At 37.7% G+C, this 19,651-nt stretch overlaps 1 protein-coding gene across 1 annotated transcript in view; it reads left to right on the forward strand.

Annotated features, from left to right (window-relative positions):
- PUM3 (pumilio RNA binding family member 3) overlaps window positions 1-19,419 on the forward strand; it is a 38,885-nt gene extending 19,466 nt beyond the window's left edge. The window contains exons 13-18 of the mRNA XM_045562240.1: window positions 2,799-2,879; window positions 9,856-9,998; window positions 10,684-10,906; window positions 13,507-13,594; window positions 16,076-16,166; window positions 19,114-19,419. Coding sequence (XP_045418196.1) covers window positions 2,799-2,879; window positions 9,856-9,998; window positions 10,684-10,906; window positions 13,507-13,594; window positions 16,076-16,166; window positions 19,114-19,246 — 759 coding nt within the window. The 3' untranslated portion in view covers window positions 19,247-19,419. The remainder of the gene's footprint in view (window positions 1-2,798; window positions 2,880-9,855; window positions 9,999-10,683; window positions 10,907-13,506; window positions 13,595-16,075; window positions 16,167-19,113) is intronic.
- Window positions 19,420-19,651: the final 232 nt, after the last annotated feature.

The raw sequence follows: 19,651 nt of genomic DNA on the forward strand, positions 1-19,651 counted from the left end.
TTGTATATTTACCTCTTGTCTTCCATAGGACTGAGATTAGAAGAGTTAATATAAAACTTCAGAAGGTAGCTAACTTTCCTGTAACAGTGAAATATGGGATTCTCTAATGAGTTGTTTCCAGAGCATGAGATTATTTTATGATTCATAATTCATCATTAAGTACATTTTTATGCATGACATTTTAATTTGAATACTTTACTTAGAAACAGTCTCCACTCTGTTGCCCAGGCTACAGTGCCATGCCATCAGCCTAGCTCACAGCAACCTCAAACTGCTGGGCTCAAGATATCCTCCTGCCTCAGCCTCCAGGGTAGCTGGGACTACTGCACTCGCCACCATGCTTGGGGCTAATTTTTCTATTTTTAGTAGAGATGGGAGGGGGGTGGGTCTCACTTTTGCTCAGGCTGGTCTCGAACTCCTGACCTCACGCGACTCTCCCTCCTTGGCCTCCCAGAGTGCTAGGATTACAGGCGTGAGGCACTGCGCCCGGCCTTGAATACTTCAAATTAAAAATGAGTAAAAATAGAATGTTAATAGAAAATTTGAAAATATATTAATAGTAAAACATTTTTAAATAATAAAATTAGATTGTTTTAATTTTGCAGTTTAGTTATTTCAAGTAATTCAACAGTAAGTTTTTTGAGACCCTAATCCCGGCATGGCATTGTGATGGTAACAGAAATTAACAATACAATATCCTTTTTAATCTCTAAGAGTTACCTCTAAAGGGGGGAGATAAACTTAGCCCATGGATTTGATCCATAGATTATTTAGAAGTGTTGTTTAATTTCCAAATATTGAGAGTTTCTTGATATACTCTGCATAATTTCAGTCTTTTTAAATTTACTGAGACTTGTTTTAAGGCCCAACATGTGGTCTATCTTAGTATCTTGAAAAGAATATATTGTGAAGTTGTTAGGTGTGTTATTCTATTAAATATAAATGTCAGTTAGATCAAAGTGGTTGATAGTGTTGCTCAGATCTTCAATGTTTTTACTGATTTACTTATTATTTTCTAGTTCTATCAGTTGCTGAGAGAAACATGTTAAAATTTCCAACTACACTTGTGGAATTGTCTATTTGTTGCTTAAATTCAGTTCTGTATCAGCTTCTGTTTAATTCATCCAGAGATGTTTTGCACTTGATTATGCTTGTGTATGACTTAAGAGAACTGAAACCAATGGTTTTGTACGGTGCACGTTGTTCTCTATTTTGTTCCCTTCACTTAATTCATCTTACGGGTCATTTTATTTCAATATATATACACCTGTCTACCTCACTCTCCTTAATGACTTCAGAATATTTCATTGTATGACGGTACCAAAATTCACTTAACCAGTCCCTACTGTTGGACACTTCGGTAGTTTCTAGGTTTTTTTTATTACAATTAGTACTTCACTGGATATCCTTATGCTTAAGTCTTTGTGCTTATTTGAAAGCATGTTTGTGGGATAAATCTCTAGAACTAGAGTTGCTGGATCAGATCATACATGCATTTTAAATTTTTATAGATGTTGTCAATTGCTCTTCAAAGAAGTTGAATGACTTTACAGTCTCGCCTACATAAAAGTGTGCCTGCTTTTCCGTCTATTGTCAAAGGCTTTCACCATTGCCTATAGGATAGGTGGAAAATGGTATTTTTTTGTTTTAATTATTGTCTCTAATTATTTCATACAGAATTATTTCATGCATTTAAAGCCATTTATATTCTCTTTTCTGTGAACTGACTTTTCATGTTCTTTGCCTATTTTAGTTGATTTTTCTTCTTTATAAAATAAGGATGTTAGGCCTTTGTTGTTTTTCTTCAGTTTATCTTTTTGACCTTAAATTAGCATTTATTACTTGTTGTATTTATCAGACCTGACTCTGAATGAGTCTGGGCTGTTAGCAAATATCAAACTCCCTTCAAAACTTAAAAACAAGCATTTACATCATCATCTAGGATACTAAAAAAAAATGCCACAAGCTCTGAAAGCAAGTTTTTGTTTTTAACATAAAGTAGGGGTTCTTTAACTGTTTGTAATAGTATCAGCATCATGGGAATAATTTTATTATTTCAAGGGGTGACTGCTGTGAAAACCACATTGTGTATTTGTAAGATCTTGTGTTGCCATGCTCTTTTAAAACAATGGTTATCTTATTCTCATACTCAGTTTACAATTATACTCTTCTAGTTTATTTTTGGGGGATTTGTATTCTAATTATGTAGGATCATCTTAAAGAAATTGAGCAATTACAAAAGAAAATGAAAAATCATTCGTAATCCTTTAACCCAGAGATGACTATTACAGTGTTTTGCCTTCCAGGATTTTCTATATATATGTATTTTGTATATGTATTGTGTGTGTGTGTGTGTGTGTGTGTGTTTATAAAATTGTATCTGAGTTTATATATTTTCTTCTTCATGATTGGAATTTTTATATATGAATATATATATAAAAAATATGTATGGGGGGTTTCCATTTAATCCTATCACTTCAACTTTCTTGCTATTCATTAATAGAATATCTGTTTAAACAGGTATTATTTCCTGGTTAGTCTTGGGCTATTTGGTAGTGAAGAATGTGCTTTTCTGTTTCTTTCCTCTTTTTTTTTTAAATCAACCTTACCGCTAGAATATAATTAACTAGGTCCTGATAAGAGAGGAAGTTCGTTTGAATAGCTTTCATTCATCTTGTTTATATTATGTTGGACAAGTTGTCAGTGTTGGTAACTTCTGTAAAGGGACAGCGTGGGTGAAATAAGAGTGAAAGTCTATGCATTTTTTTTTAACCTTTACTGGCTTCCAATTCTTGCAGGGCCAATACTCCCACTTGGTTTTACTGGCAGCATTTGATTGCATTGATGATACTAAGCTCGTGAAGCAGATAATCATATCAGTAAGTAATTCTGATGGTCTTGAATTTAAGTCACATTGATAGACCAATTGTGTGCTTTCACACATGTATGTGTAAAGACTTTCATCTGTGCTTTCTACCAATATTTTCTGTTATTTTTTAGTTATCAGTTAAGTGTTATTTTGGAGGTTTGCTTATTTCCTATATAAATCATAACCTTGTAACTTGATACTAATGCTGTTTTAATTATTTAAAAAACTGTGGTTAAATTAAGACAATACTTTCATTTTGGATTAGGGTAAAGTGGCTGTTTAGACCATATATAATTCTAAAATACAAAATATTAGCAAAGTAATATTTAGATATGATCAGAAATTAGTTTACATAGTAATTCCTCAGTTATTCCAGAACTCAGGTATAGGCAGAGGGTATCCATGACATTTTTAACTCTTTCTCCATATGGAAAAACCACCTCTGTACAATTACCCAGTTTATCAATATATCTGTGCTGAGTTGAGCTGATGGAGAAGAAAAACTCATAAAACTGACTTGTGATGCTTCTTAGAGCTTTTGTAGAGTCAGATTCAAAGTTACTATAATACTTAAATTAAAATACTAGCTTCCTTTTTACATTTCAGGCTACAGTTCCCTCAAGCCCAGTGGTAATATTTAAATAGTCTATTTATTCTTAAACTTGCCTTCAGAAAAACTGAGCTGTCCTCTTAGGGAAACTACTCCGTAGCAAAAATTACATTGTAAAGTATTTATTTTTTCTACCTTCTGCAATGACAGCCTGTTCTGATTCTGTGGTCCTTTTCTCTTCCCTTCCTTTATTTTTAGTGTGCAGGGGGTAGAGGTTACAGGAATGGGGATAAGAAAATGCAACATTGGTAGCAGTGACCATACTTGGAAATGTTTTAAAAACCACATAATCTGGTAGACCTAAGTTATTCATCTGAAAATTACACAGACCTTTCTGTTTGACACACATGGGGCCCTTGGAGAAATCTTAGTGACAAATGGTACCTTCATGCCACGCCAGGGAGGAAGGATGTGGATGATTCAAAAAGTAATTTACCTGTTGTCAGGTGGTGGTGCTGTAGCCTCTCTGGACCAGTAGAGCTGGGTGTTAATAGAAATAGCGTATCAGCTCGTGGAGGGGAAGATTTGTTTTCTTAGATGCCAGCTGTAGGTCCCACTGTATGAATTTCTCATGCCCTTGCTGTCATTTTCCAACTTTACCCTTGACTATTTTAAGATTGTGATGACTTTCTTTGGGATAGGATTGTGGGAAGAAACAAGTTGGCAGGACTTTCATGTCACAAACTGAGTATGTTGACATGTTCCTTGTGACTTTATTACCCTTTTGACTCCAATCAATAATGATTGTTTTTCATTCCTGTGACAGAGATGTGAGGCCATAGAATTGGCTAATGAATAAAATTGTTTCACTAAAATGGAAACAGGCTGGGATATTGAAAGTTTGCTTTTGTTTAATATTTTCATGACAACTAACATTTGCATAACTGTTCCAAATAGATTTCAAGAGAAACCAAACTGCCTTCAGGATTTGCCAGAATTGTCTATTAGATTAATTTTTTTCCAAAAATTTATCCCACTTAGTGTTGCTGTTGAAACAGTTTTAATTCCTTGTGCTTATCAGCTTGATTCCCACAACTATTTAACCCACATTCCTAATGACTTTCTTGTACTCAGGGCAGCTTTCTCTGAAAGGCCTGATTAGCTGATCTCCTGCCTCTAACTGACAAATGCTCTACAGGTTCTGTGTATCATTAAACTATGTATTAATAGCTAGTGATAAAATTCTGGAATGCTAATTGCTCTTGCGTTTTTCCCACCCATCCACCACAAAACCTGTTGCGGTATGCATGTTTTTTAAAAATAACCAAGAAAGCTTAGTGTTGCTAAGTATCCTGTTCAGGGCACCCAGACTTCCCGAAATGTCAGGTTGAAATTACAGTGTGATCAGCTGAGCCCTTCACCTTTCAAAATGGATACAAACTCTCTCACCTACTTTACTTTCCAAAATAAACATCCTTATAAAATCTGATCCGGTTTACCTTAAAGTCATCGGTATGGTGCAGCTGGTTTGACAGCGGTGTTCATGGGAAAGGAAATAAGTACACTAGCCAATTGCTGTTTGAGGGTGAATAAATATTGATGCATGTTTTTATATGTATTTAAAATATATAGGGAAGTATAAATAATTACAGTGAACACTCAGCCTCCCACCATCTGATAAAAAGGATTAAAACTCGACCAATGCAGTTCAAGTTTAAGCCCTTTGTGTACTCATCCCTACCCTCTACCTACTATGATGAATTTGCTGTTATTCATATGTATTTCCTATCCTTTCACTATATGTAGTTGTATATCACTTTATTTTACATTTATAAATTCTCCATATGCGGTGTCTTGTGTGTATTCTTTAGCAACTTGCTGTTTTCTTTTGTCATTGAGTCCATGGGGGTCAGCAAGCCTTTTTTGTAAGGGACCAGAAAGTAATTACTCAGCCTTCGAAGGCCATATATGTTCTCTGCCACATATTCTTGTTTGTTTTGTTTTGTTTTTTAGCAACCTTTGAGATGTAAAAGCCATTCACAGCTTGTAGGATGTACAAAAACAGGCTACAGGCTGGATTTGATGCATGGGCCATAGTTTGCCCACCCTGTTCTTCTGAATCATTTATTTTTCAATGCCAAATAGCATTCTACTACATGTGAATACACTGCAATTTATTTTTCCATTTTCCTGGTGGTAGATATTTAGGTTGTTTATAATTTTAAAAACTATTTTTAATTCTTATTAATTTTTGCTATTTCACATAATTCCATGAACATTCTCGTATATGTCTCTTTGGACACACATTAAGTTTCTCTAATGTAGCAGAATTTAGTTTCAATTACGTAGTAGAATTGCTGGGTTGTCAAATATGCTGCACATATGTTTATATAGAGTCATGTGACCATATTTCCCACCCAGCCACTACAAAACCTATTGCATTATACGGTGCTTTTAAAAATAGCCAGGAAAGCTTAGTGTTGCTAAGCATTCTGTTCAGAGTAACTGGATTTCCTGAAATGTCAAGTTGAAATCATAGCCTGATAATTACTCCTCTTGCTTTAAAATCAGATAGTGTTCTCTGATCTCCCAGCCAGATCTGGTCTCCCTGTGCTTTCAACTACTATAGTGTTTGTCTTTCCTTTAGCAGTTAATTATGATCTGCCCCAGGGCTCACAAACTTACAAACCTTCATTGACCAGACAGGTAAATGAGTGACCAGGCCAGGTGAGACCAGGAGGTTTAGTGGGGACTATGGGGACTAGAGAGAGACACACCCTGTCCAGGGTGGTGGCCACCTGTGGGCTCCAGCCTACGGCAGTGTCATCTCCAGGGCGGTAGACCTTCCAATTTTTGTCTTTTTAATTGGACTATAAAATACACATAATTTACCATCTTAACCATTTTTAGATATACAGTTAAGTAGTATTAAGTGTATTCATTGTTGTGCAAATAATCTCCAGGACTTTATTATCTTGCATATCTGAAACACTATACCCATTAAACTTGACCTTTGCATTTTCTGAGTGCAGCCAAAAAGGTAGACTTTTGTATAAAATCACCCTATTTTCAGAATAGAACTCTCAAGAGGCCACCTGGTAATCTAACCTTCCCTCTACACTTCTGTTACTCATTATTATTTTTGTTTTTAACTTTTCGTTAATTCTGCTGCCTCTTCCACTAGATTTTAGTTCCTATAGTTAAAGCAGTCTGCATTTCTTTTTTTTCCCCACAACAGACTACCAAAGAGTGTGTTCACCATAGGCTCAGTTCTTAGTAACGTGTTGATTTTTGCATTTCTATCCTGCACCAAAAATGCACTTCCTGTGTGCACCCTTTATTTTGACCTTTACCCCTCCTCTTTGGGTTGGCAAAAACGAGAGTACCAAGGAATCTGGCAGGAGTTCAACGTGAGGTCAGAACTAGCCAAACATGTCTTCAGAAGGGAGGTCTTTTGTTCCTATGTTTTCTTCTGTTCACATGCCTACTTTAGAGCTTAAGAAGAAAAAATGACAACAAATGGGCTTTATGATTTTCTCTGAGTTAATTCTTGCAAGGGGTATGCTAAGCCAAAACCTTTATTGCTGATCATTGTTGATATTTTTGCTCTTTTGAGGATGGAAACTCATGACCCTACCAGCTTTATTTAATCTCCATAATTAAGGATGCTGTATATTGAGAGGTGTTTTTTATATGAAATAATTACTGTTTAGAGATTTTCAGTTTGACTGTCTGATTTGCTCCTGGTAATAGCCCATGAGTTGGGCTGGTATATTGTTTCCTTTTACAGATAATGCAGAGAGGTTTTTAAAAGATTTTCCCAAAGCTGTCTATACAGCTTGAACTCAAGACCCCAGAGACTAAATTCTGCACAATATCCACTATGCTATAGCTGTCTCTTACCTATATATACATGCTACTGGAATTGTTAGTACTCTCCAGGCAATAAGCTAGAATTTTCTCCCATGTTTCTGTATAACCCAAGCTAAAGAGAAATGGATTAGTACCCATAATATAGGAGCGCTTATATACTGTTTCCCTTTATTTTTTCAAAGATGTATGTCTTTTGGCAATAGGAGAAAGTTGGAATAAGGGTGAGATGGGGAAGAATTAAATATTACATTTTTAAGTAAACAATTTTTAGTTTCATAACATTGTTAGTTTATAAGCATTACACTCTTTTAAAAGCCTTAATTAAACATGAATTCAGATTCTAAATTCTTTCTTTACAAACCGAAAGGAAGTAAAGTTCAGTGCATTTGGGAACTAATCCTTTGAGTGGTATTTATGCCCAGATTTTACGTGTATCTTGAAGTCTCACTTTCTTGTGTTATAAAACCATTTCTGCCCAAGCCATAAGTGTTAGATTAGGCCTTAAGCATGGAACCCATGGAGAAAGTTCAGTTCATTGAGGAATACATTGCCGGCTTCATGCCTCCGTCTTTCCTCTATATCAAGAAAAAAAATGTTGGTTAAAAGTAAAGAGTAGCCATTATAGTTGTTCACTGCATACTCCCCAATTTTTTTTCTCATAAAAACAGGTGTTTTAAAAGTATTATTCCAGTCATTTTTTTTAAAGACAACAAAGGTTTGTTGGTTTTGTTTTTGTAAGACTATGGAAACTGGCCCAGATTATTCAAAAACGTAAGGCACGTTTGTCCTCTTTTATGAGTTGGTTAAAGCAGATACCTAAAGGTACACTGCAGGCACACTAAAGGTACTCCATATTGGGGTCACCAAACACTTCATTATCAAAAACACGTATTGATTCCACTTCGGAGCTTGTTGACCTTGACAAAAATTCTTCCTACTCTGATAAGTTCTGTACATTTTTTCTATGTGTGTTACCTTTTATTACTGAAATTTTAAGTTTCCCTGGGTGATTGAGATTATGTATCCATTTTGAGGTGGTTATATTCTCTGAAAACATGTTTTGTGTGGAAATCTTTATACTGTGACTTTAAACTTCTTCAGAATTAGTTAGGAGAGCACAGTGCGGATTGGAGTCATAGAATCAGGACATGGAGGTTTGAAGATTATTTGGGATGATAGATGTGCAGCTCTCAGCAGTATCTGACTCCTAGGAAGCACTTAAGAAGTATTAGCTACTGTTACTAATTATCAGAAGCACAGTATACTTTTGTGCAGAAGATGAGGGAAGCTTAGAATTTTAAAAAGAAAAGTGTGGTATGTAGAATGTGGAGTTGCTTCATCAACCGTGGGATGATGAATTTCGCTGTATCACAGTCCCATGGTTGATGACTGACTTAATTTTTAGGTTGATTCCTTGCACTAAAATTACTAATCTTTTTATAATAAATAGGCACTTTGAAGAAGAGCAGATCTAAATATATATCCGTGAGAATTCCTTTCCTTAAGAGGAGGTTGTACATTTTCTTTGAAAGTCACTTGATTTGGAGTCAGAGGACCAGGACTGAGCCAGCCCTGCCACTGCCACTGTCACTGTGTGTCCTCTGGCAGATCACTTCTCCCTTGCCTTGAGCCTGGCAAGTGGGACTGAATTCTTTCTGAGGCCCCAGCCAGTTCTAAAGAATCTGTAGTACTCAAACATGCATTTGAATATTTATAAAGTTTGTTACAAGAAATGGGAATGTTAGAGGGGGGAAGAAACAAACTGATGATTTTTTCCATTACATATCCTCCATTGAAAATAAAGGAATTTTTTAAACAGTGACTTTTCTCTCTTTGAAAACTTCAGCAAATTTACCCTGGAACTCAGGGTGGGGAGGACATTGCTTTTGTCACATAACTAGAAAAGGAGGTTACAGTTCTTGGGCGTGTTGATTGAAATGTCATACAGTGTAATTTGTAACTGCTCAGTGGAATCTTTCTGAATTTGTTTTTCCTTCCCCCTCTATTTTTGTTTTTCCTTACAATAGTTAAAAAGCTTTCATTTGCCATGAATAAGCAACCTAACTTTGAAAGTCTTTATCTACTTGTTCTATTTAACAGAGTTTTCTTTATCTCCTTTCACATACATCTCAGCAGGGAAATTCTAATAGGAATGTTCTTCCTCCTTGCTGATGCTACATTTAAGTGCAACTGCAAATTAACTGTGTCTACTCAGTGACCTCAGCAAGCAATGTCCCTTGTAATAGTGGCCTAAGAAATGTTGGTAGTAATGAATAAAGATAACTCTTTTAAATAGTTTTTAAGTCTTTGGGCTTGATTAGCTAATATAAATGGATTGTTCAGTAATGCTAGTCACAGTAGAGAATCGATCCTGTGTTCTAAGTGTAAATCTGTTCGTGCTTTAATGAGACAACTTCAGAACTAGCTCCACATTTCCCATTAAGTCTGCTGGAGAAAATAGTAGAGAAAATAGTTAAGTGCGTATTCTTCTTTACCATTCAAATCCCAATCATACTTTAAGAATGTAGGTATCAATTCACTGTTTTTGTTTATAATTTTATAGGAAATTATCAGTTCCTTGCCTAACATAGTAAATGATAAATATGGAAAGAAGGTCCTGTTGTATCTACTAAGCCCCAGAGATCCTGCACATACAGTACGAGAAATCATTGAAGTTCTGCAAAAAGGAGATGGAAATGCACACAGGTAAAAGCAAGTAGAATGGCTTTGCCTCCTTTTATTCCTCTGCTCTGAATGTTCACTACTAGCCAGTAGCACATGTTCCAGAAATGCACTCACACATCCGTGCCAAGTTTTTGAGAGCTAAAACTTCTCAAAAGGCAAATTCTGTTTTTAAGCCTATCTTTTGATAGATTCTTAAAGTTTTTATCTTGAAAAGGAAATATTTAATAAAAGAGTCAGGCCAAAAGAACACCTGAGCATCTGCCGTATAGTAGGCACTTAGGTATGGGGTTTAGTTTTTGTTTGTTTTATTTATTTTTAAACCTACTAGTACCATGTATTTGAGTACCCTAGAGAGTAGAGTCCATACAGAAGTATAAATGTGTTGTCTTGTGGGATATTTTTTTGCTTGGTTTTTGGATTGATGTGTTTCTTTGGTTTTGTTTCTTGTGTTGCATAAGCCAAGCTTCATTTGGTGAGTGCTTGTTCTGCACCAGGCACTATTCAGATCCTGGTGACTCAGAGATGAAAAACAGATCAAAGATACCTTCAAGTCACTCATTGTCTACATGCTCAACAGAAAGAGACAATTATAAGAGAGTGTGACACAGATTGTGATAAGCTCTTAGAGGTTTTTGTGATAATAAGGTCACCATATTTCCTTTGCTGTGTATCTTACCTTAACACCTTATTCAACATATTCCAACAGTAAGAAAGATACAGAGATCCGCAGACGCGAGCTCTTAGAATCCATTTCTCCAGCTTTGCTGAGCTACCTGCAAGGGCATGCCCAGGAGGTGGTGCTAGATAAGTCCGCGTGTGTGTTGGTTGCTGACATTCTGGGATCTGCAACCGGAGACGTTCAGCCTGCCATGAGTGCCATCGCCAGCTTGGCAGCAGCAGAACTGCATCCTGGTGGCAAGGATGGAGAGGTAATGTGCTGTTATAAGACAGACAGGAAAGCTGCAGAGGCAGCAAAAACTCCAGTAACTGTAAAGAGATTTAAATGATGATTATCTCAACTCATATACCAACAGTAGATTTGGAAATTGTGAATTCACCATGCAATGCCGTTACCACCCTTGTCTGTTTCAGAAACCTGCTCCATAGTACTTCCAGAGTAAAAGCAAAATCCTCTTACTGTGGCTCTCTGTTGTCCGTGGTTGGCCCCAGACTGCCTTTTCAGCATATTCTATGCTCATATTTTGATTTCAAGTATGCTGTGGGTGCTTCTTCCCCCAGCCTAGCATGCCATCCTATTTCTCTATTTCCCTGTGCCTTACTCATCCATGGTCCCCTGAACGCTTCTCCGTGAAGTCTTTCCTATTGCCCCTCATTAGAAAACACTTGCTCTTTCTGATAGTTCCTGCCTGTGTTGCCTTGCATCATCGGTTCACTGATTCACGCACCTCTGCTAGACAGTGGCCAACACTGCCCTCCCAAAGCGTACCACTCTGGGGAACACAATATTTAAATAAATACTTTCACAAGTAATTATTTCAGTATTGAGATTAGAGCTATGAAAGAAAACTACAAGTTTCATGGGAGTGTGTAAGAGCCAGCCTCCCCCCAGGAAGGCTTCCCGGTGGCAGTGAAAGCTCAGCTGAGACCTGAAGGGTGAGTAGCTCTGTGAAGATGGTAAAAGATTCTAGGAAGGAACAGGTTGTGCAGCAGCCCTAAGGAAGAAAGGACCTAGGCACATCTGGGAACAGAAGGGTCGAGGCAGGGATGGGGCAGGGGGTGGAAATCAGTGAGCAAAGGGAAGGGGAACACGAGAGGCCAGATCACACAGGGCCTTTGTCCTACACTGGTTTGTGAGCTCCTGACAAACAGACATTTGTGGGGAACTTGCTGTTTTCTGAAGCAGTGACCTCTGCTTTCACTTAATTCTCACAGCACCCTTTCATTATTGTCCTCAGTATTATAGTTTGAGGATATGTAGTAACTTATTCAAGTTCCATGCCTTTCATTCATTAATCAAAAATGCAATAAATCCATACTGAATGCTTACGGAGGCATTCAAAGATGAAATGACAGGGTCCCTGCCAAAGAGCTTGAGATCATTGTAGAGACACATACAAGCAAGGCCTTACAATACCTAGTAGCTGTAACAGTGACTTACGTTCAGGATGCAGTGGGAACTGAATGATAACATCTGAATTTAGTCCAAATCTAAGAACTTCTCACTAGTGCCATCAGTAGTTGTTTTGCTACAGATAATAGAATGCCTCACTCTAGCAGTTAGATGGTTAATTACCGTAGTAAGAAAAACAATGGTACACAGCTCCAGGTGTGGTACAGCAACCCAGCCATGTCACCTCCCAGGCTCACTGTCTTGCGGCTCTTGGTGCCTTATGGTCACAAGTTGGCTTTCACAGCCTCGGCCCATGTCCTCCTGTCAGGGTCCCGAGCAGGAAGGAAAAAGCAAGAAGGGTTGTCCTCCTGGCACTGGGAAGTAAACCTCCAAACAGGCTTCCCTGGCATTTTACTGGGGAGAACTAAGTCGCATATCCACTTCTGGATTGGATCACTAGGATGGGTTAAGACCAGGCAGAATGTGTCCCCTGAGATTGAGAAGGGACTTTTAGAAGATGTGGGTGGAGGTGGTGGGGTATCAGCAGGGAAGAAAGGTGGAGAGAGAGATGCCTGTTGAATGAACTACTAAGAGCCTTTTCCACAGCAGCAATTACATTGTATTCATCTTTAATTCTCTAACCATCTGGGTCAAAGCCTGGCACTTGGAAATGTTTTGTACAGACATGTATTTGGTCGTGAATGAAATTGATGGTAAGGTGCTTCTGACACATGGGATTGGGCCGTATGTCTGACACACTGAGAAGTAGGCCAGGGTGGGTCTTGGAGAGCCCCGGCCCCTGCCCTCATCGAGCAGATCATATTGACAAATGGGAGAAATGAAGGTGCCTATAGTGAAAGTTTTCTCCATAAGGAGATTGAGCCCTTTGTCTCCCATACTAGGTAAGGAGAGGCCCTAGGTACCGTGGGAGCAATTGGTGTGGCCCTTGAAAACGAGTAAGTTTGAGCTGCAGAGATTCTCTCTTGGCCTGCTCATTAGACAATTCCCCTCAAGTAGTCACCTGTATTTGAACATCATTCAGCATTGGGTCTCAGTGTTTCTGCTGTAGCGTTTTGTCCTGTAGATTTATTTGTACCTTAAGACTGCACATTACAATCTAAAATGCAGTTAACATGATTTTAAGGTGAGCACTGTGTCAGTGCTGTTCAGAGTGGAACTCACGAAGCTCCGTCGGAGCTGCTTTGCAGTGGCTGTGTGATCTGGCCTTGACCGGCTTCCTTTCAGTCTGGGCATTGGGGTAGATCTCAGTCCCTCCTTGTATGGTAGTCAGTCATTCTAGATAAAGACTTTTTAAGCCAGGTGGAACTTTAAACATGGCTGAATCCTTATCTGTGTGTGGTGGTTGGTATCCAATGAATTGTGTGTATTCGTTCAAATGTATTGTGTTTGCATGGATGAAAAAGCTTTTGAAATGAACGTGTTCTTGACCCTTCATAGCTTCACATTGCAGAACATCCCGCAGGACATCTAGTTCTGAAGTGGTTAATAGAGCAAGATAAAAAGATGAAGGAAAATGGAAGAGAAGGTAGGCTGTGAAACTTGACCTTTTCTTATATCTTATGTGGAATTCCAGTAATTCTTGGCATCCCTGAACTTTACACTGACCATTTAAATGCAAATGAACGTTTGTCAAGTGTTTAGAAATGATGTCTGTGAATAAGAAATGATTTAGTGGTTGCAAATAATGCTTTTTCCCCTAGAAATTTGTGTCCAAGAATCCTTTAATTTTCTTTCTCTTTCCCACCCATCCTCACTGTCTGTCTTCCCTCCTCTGCTACTTCAGACTTCTGCCCGGACTTGGTCAATGCCCAGAAATGCCATTCTATATCTAGAGGATGGTGAGAGGGAGGGGGTATGAGATCCCAATTGTGAGTATCATTACCCCAATTGAAAGGCATGACATTTATCTCTAGTTTTGAGGAAAGAGTAAGCAGAAGGAAATTATCCTCATAAGAGAATTTTGGGCGGGTGCCTATGAATTTGGCATTAAAATACATGTGACCAAAGAGCAAGTCCTTGGCACTTCTGGTTTTTCATAAGCCTTACAGCTGCTCTGGAGACTCAGCTCTCAAGAGGAGGACAGTATTAAAAGTTAACATGCCATTCCTCTCTTAGTCCTGTCTCTCACCGGACCTTCACTTACAAAATCCAAACTCCATCTGGTATTTAAGCCACTAAAGAGATTCCCACCCCCCGCTCCCACCCATCCCCACTGAGTTGAAACTGTTTGGGCTTTCTATTACAGTGTCTGAAAAAAGTGACAGACAGATCATGAATCTATGTCTTGAGGCCACTTGCAGTTCTGATGGCTGGTGAGACAATCGGTATAGCAGTAGAGCTGTCACTTCTCACTTTATCTTGAAGAATAGGGACTTAGGGCTATTTTTCACTGTAAATTTTTTTGTAAAAGAGCTTGTAATAATATTAAAGAAAAATAACATATTGAATCATCTTTTTCATTATTCAAAAAAGTTGATGTGTAACTGAGTTAAAGTTTATGCCAGAAAAGTTATCTGACTTACTCTTAAAGTCCAAGGAGTTTTCTAGTGGCTTTTCTCCCTCTTAATTAAAAGGCACTGGCAGCCCTAAAATATGCCTATTTGGGCCTGATATGTTTGTCATTTTTATGAAGCACCAAATGAGTGTGTCTCGCTTTGTGTCTGGCTGTTTTGATTATCTGTTGCTGTGTAATAAGCCACCTCAAAACTTAGTAGTTTTCAAGACAGTTATTTGATCAGGGTTCGGGGAAGCTTGGCTCTGCTCTGCTCAGAATCAGTATGGGGTTGGAGTGTCCACGTTTACAATAGCTCACTTACATGGCTGGCAGGTTAGTACTGTTAGTTGGTACATTGGTTTCTCTTCCTAGGCTGCTTGGGCTTCCTCACAAGATGATGGTTGATTTTTAAGAGTAAGCATCCCAAGAGAACAAAGTAAATGCATGGTACTTTCATGATTTATCCTCAGAATTAATTTAATGTCACTCCCACCATACTTTCTTGATCAAGTCAATCCCAGAGGCTAACCCAGATTCAAAAGGAGAAGACATGGATTCCACCTCTAGGTGATAGAATGGCAGTATTCTAGAAGAACACTATACAGGACAGGAGATGCTATTGTGGTTATCTTTGGAAAACACAGTTTGCCTCACTGGATGATCTCTGTCCCTCCTTAGCAGGTGCCATGAAAGGATCAATAACCATACGCCTCTTGGCTTTTAAAGAGTCCTTACATTTGGGTACCTTTGAATGAATACACAGCACATGCTACTTAACCAAGATGTTTGCCTTCAAGATAGGCCGTCCTTACCTCCATCTGCACCAAATCCTAGCCATCAGAATTTCTCCTTTGTCCAAGAATTAGTCGCACTTAAGTGGCACAGTGAATAAGATAATACCAAGACCTTGGGAATCAGAAGTATTAGAATAACATAAGATGAATGGTGTTTTTGATGTGTGGATATGTGGATATTTAAGCATTGTAGAGAGAAATTGCCAGGTGTAAACTAGAACAGTTTTTCTTCAACTATTATTGAAGAATGAACGTTCTTCAATTACTTTTGAACGCATGAGCATAGTGTTGTGTTCATGGCACCTTCTGGGTGAGCATTCCTCCGTAAGGGAAAACTTTCATTTCAACCAAACACCAGGTGCTACCATCAAACATTTACTTCCTGAATATCTTTCAGGTCAAAGTTAAATCATTACATATTACAAAGAAATGCAAACATAACCAAGTGAGCATTTTATAAGTGTTCATTGTTTTTCTTGAGTAATTACTGCTAAACATAGCTTAGGTTTTGGATCAGAGTTAAAAGAAATTGCTGTTTAAAAATGCATTGTATAAACCTGTGCAGAATTTTTAGTGTTAAGAGAGATTGGGTGAGAACTCTTTTTATTAGCTTTTTTATTAAAACATATTTGCAGGTTTAAGGGCAGTAGAGAAGGGGATTGGGACTTTAAATCTTGGTAGATGATGTTTGCTAAGTTTCAGTATATTTATGTTACAGGTTGTTTTGCAAAAACACTTGTAGAGCATGTTGGTATGAAGAATCTGAAGTCCTGGGCTAGTGTAAATCGAGGTGCCATTATTCTTTCTAGGTATGTGTAATGTGTGTGTTTCTTTTTGCAGGGCATGGTCATGCAAAAGTTATTTCCTTCACATTTATTTCTCGGTCCTAATATTTGTTCCCAGTAGTCTGATATTACTGTCACTCATGGTCTAGGCAACTATACCAAATATTATTTTAAAGAATAGAAAGCAAATGTAGCTCTTTTGGCCAGTTCTTAGAATTTTTTATTTTAACTGCTATCTTTTTGATGTCAAAGATTATAAAATTATGACATTGACAAGGTGTCATGATGGCTTCACCACATTTACGGTTTTGACCAAAATGTAATTGTATCTTTTTTAATGAATAAGTTGTGTCCTTGTGAAAACTGTGACATTTTTTAAGTTGTGCCTGACTTTATATGTAATTTTCTTTCATTGTTTTCAAAGATGCTAAAAGTATTAGAAAGACATTTGCTGCGGAAGTCTGTGGGCTAATTGTTTATTTCTAACTTAAAATGAGAGAAAATTGATGATGTATGAAACCATCTTATATAGATTTAGTTATGTTGAGTTTATAATTTACAGGTCATAGAAATTTCCATATATTCTATGCCCAGATGAAACTTTTCTGTTAAGAGCATTCATTTTAAAGAAGATTTATGTGTTGCTTTGAAATAATCACTGTTGATTTTTTTCCCTGCTGTGTTAGCAAGGTTTGAGAAAACAGATACCAAGCCTAGTTTGAATTTCCTACAATATTTCATTTGCAACAGGCTGTGCAATTTAATCTATATTGTTTGAAAATGTTATGTTAAATGTTTCCTCAGTATATACTTTGATCTAGTACAAATATACTTACAAACACACACGCAAGAGCATGCATTTTTTCAGGTATATCAGTATTTCCAAATACGTGGGTGTTACAGATCATTTTGTTCATTTGTCATTAAAATTAATTTTCCAGTTGATGTTAAACAGTCAGAATCCATTAGCTGAAACATGAACTTTTTTGTTATGAGTCTTTACCAGGCATTTGGAGTGTTAACACTGACACATTCTTTCATTAGACTCAATTAACTAGAAATTTCAGCAATGCCATGAAATTAATTTATAAAGGTTGCTCATCAATCAGAGCTCCTGTTGGGTGGATTTCAAACATTAGAAGAATAGTATAGGTATATTATGAATTCTTAGAATTGGAACAGGAACACATGAAATACTTGTGGTTCTAAATGGAAGTTGAACTTTATATACCTTAATAATTAATATAATAATCATTTTTGTTTGGTTTTCGAATATTGTAATGTGCTTGACTTGTTTGGCAAAATTCTCTTCTTGTTTATATTTTACTTAAAACTTTTGGAGTTTTTGTTTTTGTTTTTTAATTTTAATTTTTTGCTATACATGTTAGCACTAAGTGAAAAAGCATTTTGGGTGAAAAGAGAAAGTCGGCCTTGTACATCAGCTGAAGAATAACTCAGGGAAGCAGAATTCTCTAGCAGTTAAGAACATTGACTTTAGACAGACTGCCTGGGTTTCCAGTCCCAGCTTACTTACTGCGTAGCCTTGGGAAAATTATTCAGCTTTTCTGAGCCTTAATTTTCTTGGTTATAAAACACGATTAATAATAACCCTAAGGTTGTTAGGAAAACTAGATTGGACGGTGCATATAAAATGCCTAGCATTGTATCTAATATTTGGAATATGATCAATAAACATTAACTTGTATTACTATTATGCATTATGTGACTGTATTTAGCCAAGGTGTATAAAATAAAAACATCTAGTGAGTCACAGATCCATTAAAAGGGTACTTTACTTTTCAACTTTTTAAACTTTGCGGGTGGCAAGCTGTACTTGTTTCTTGTCTCCCACAAGCAGTAGAATGCTGCTCAGTGCTGATAGCTTATCCCCCTCTTTGTTGACATGATGGAAGTTCCTGGGGCCAGGGACTTTGGAAAATGCCAAGTAGTTTCTTTCTAGAATGTGTTTCAGAGGTCAGCATTTACACGTGGCCCTGAAGAAGTGAGAGGCAAACAGGAAGTCCAGGCCTGGTTCTCTGTGGTCAGTGCCGATCACCCAGCCCCTGTTTCTAGAGAAATGGGCCTACTGTTACCTGCCCCCAGGGCTCCCCTCACTCGTGGAGTTAGAGCACTCCGGCAAGGTTTCAGAAACTAGAGACCAGAGTTATTTTGTTTACCGACTAACATTTATTGAGTGCTTACTAGGTATCAGGCTCAGGAGAGGTACTTTAGATACGGGATAATTTAAGCCTCAAAAAACAGCCCTGTGAGGCAGAAAGTGGGTTCTATTTTTAATCCCATCCTATAGATCAGGAAACCGAGTCTTAGAGAATTGAAATAGCCTGATCTTGGTTGTATGGTTACTGAATGGCACAGGCAGGTTTCACGCTCAAGGGGTGAAGCTCCACAGGAAAGCTCTTCGCCCCTCCACGAAGTGCTGCAGAGTTCCAGGAGGAGGCCCAGTGACTCTGACCCCTCGTGCCTCCACCTGACCTCTCTGTGCTCCCATTCACACGTGTTATTTCAGCCACTTGGTGAGCATTTCTTGGCCATGTACTCTATGCAAGTAGTACCATGAGATAAAGAAATAAAACACACAAACTGTCCTCGTGAGCTGATAATCTAGATGGGGAAGGGAAGATAGAATACATGAATAATTTTTCAGGCAGGATGTAAGTAAGTCCTAAGATAACGTGAAGATAGGACCAACTCTGTATGGAATGTTGTCCTACAAATGTCTTTGCTTGAGTTAATCCACCAGTAAGATTCTAAAACATTTTTTTCTGTGGTTTTAGAACATGGGCTACTGGCTCCCATATCTGGTGAACGAAAAAAAAATGTGTATATAGTTATAAGATTTGTGTCATGGTTAATGAATTCTATTATACTGTGGGTATAGATAGTATTTGCAGATGATCTAGAGGTTTTTATGAAATTTAAATTTTATTAATTTTTTTTCCTCTGTCTTCAGCCTTCTCCAGAGTTCTGACCAAGAAGTTTCAAACAAAGTCAAAGCTGGACTAAAAAGCCTGATTCCCACATTGGAAAAAAACAAAAACATGAGCAAAGGAATAGAAACTCTACTTGAAAAGCTGAGCGCTTAGGTGGCAAGAGTTAAGCACAAGATGGAATACTTTTTCCCGTTCTCTGTTCTGCTTTCCCAGTGCAGAAGAGAAGGACTGGGGTTCACCTGGCTAGTAATTTGGGTGCTCTGTACATGTGTTTCTTCTTTTATAAGTATCTATTTATAAAATTGTTTCTAAAAATGGTCTTTTTTTTTTAATCCGAGCTATCTCCTTTGTCATATTAAGTAGTAAGTACATCAGAACATGAAGCGGTAATGTGGAAGGTTTAGCAATCATATATGGTGGGACCAATATATGTAAAGTGTAGTTGAGTGAGTTGATTCAGGGAGAAGACAGCTTCAGTGAACAGTAGTCTGAGAAGGCTTCCTGGAGGAGGTAGGACCTGAGAGGACTATCCTGCCAAAGGAAGGTAGGATGTAGAAA

The sequence above is a fragment of the Lemur catta genome, chromosome 10 (genome assembly GCF_020740605.2).
Source record: "Lemur catta isolate mLemCat1 chromosome 10, mLemCat1.pri, whole genome shotgun sequence".
NCBI classification, from domain to species: domain Eukaryota; kingdom Metazoa; phylum Chordata; class Mammalia; order Primates; family Lemuridae; genus Lemur; species Lemur catta.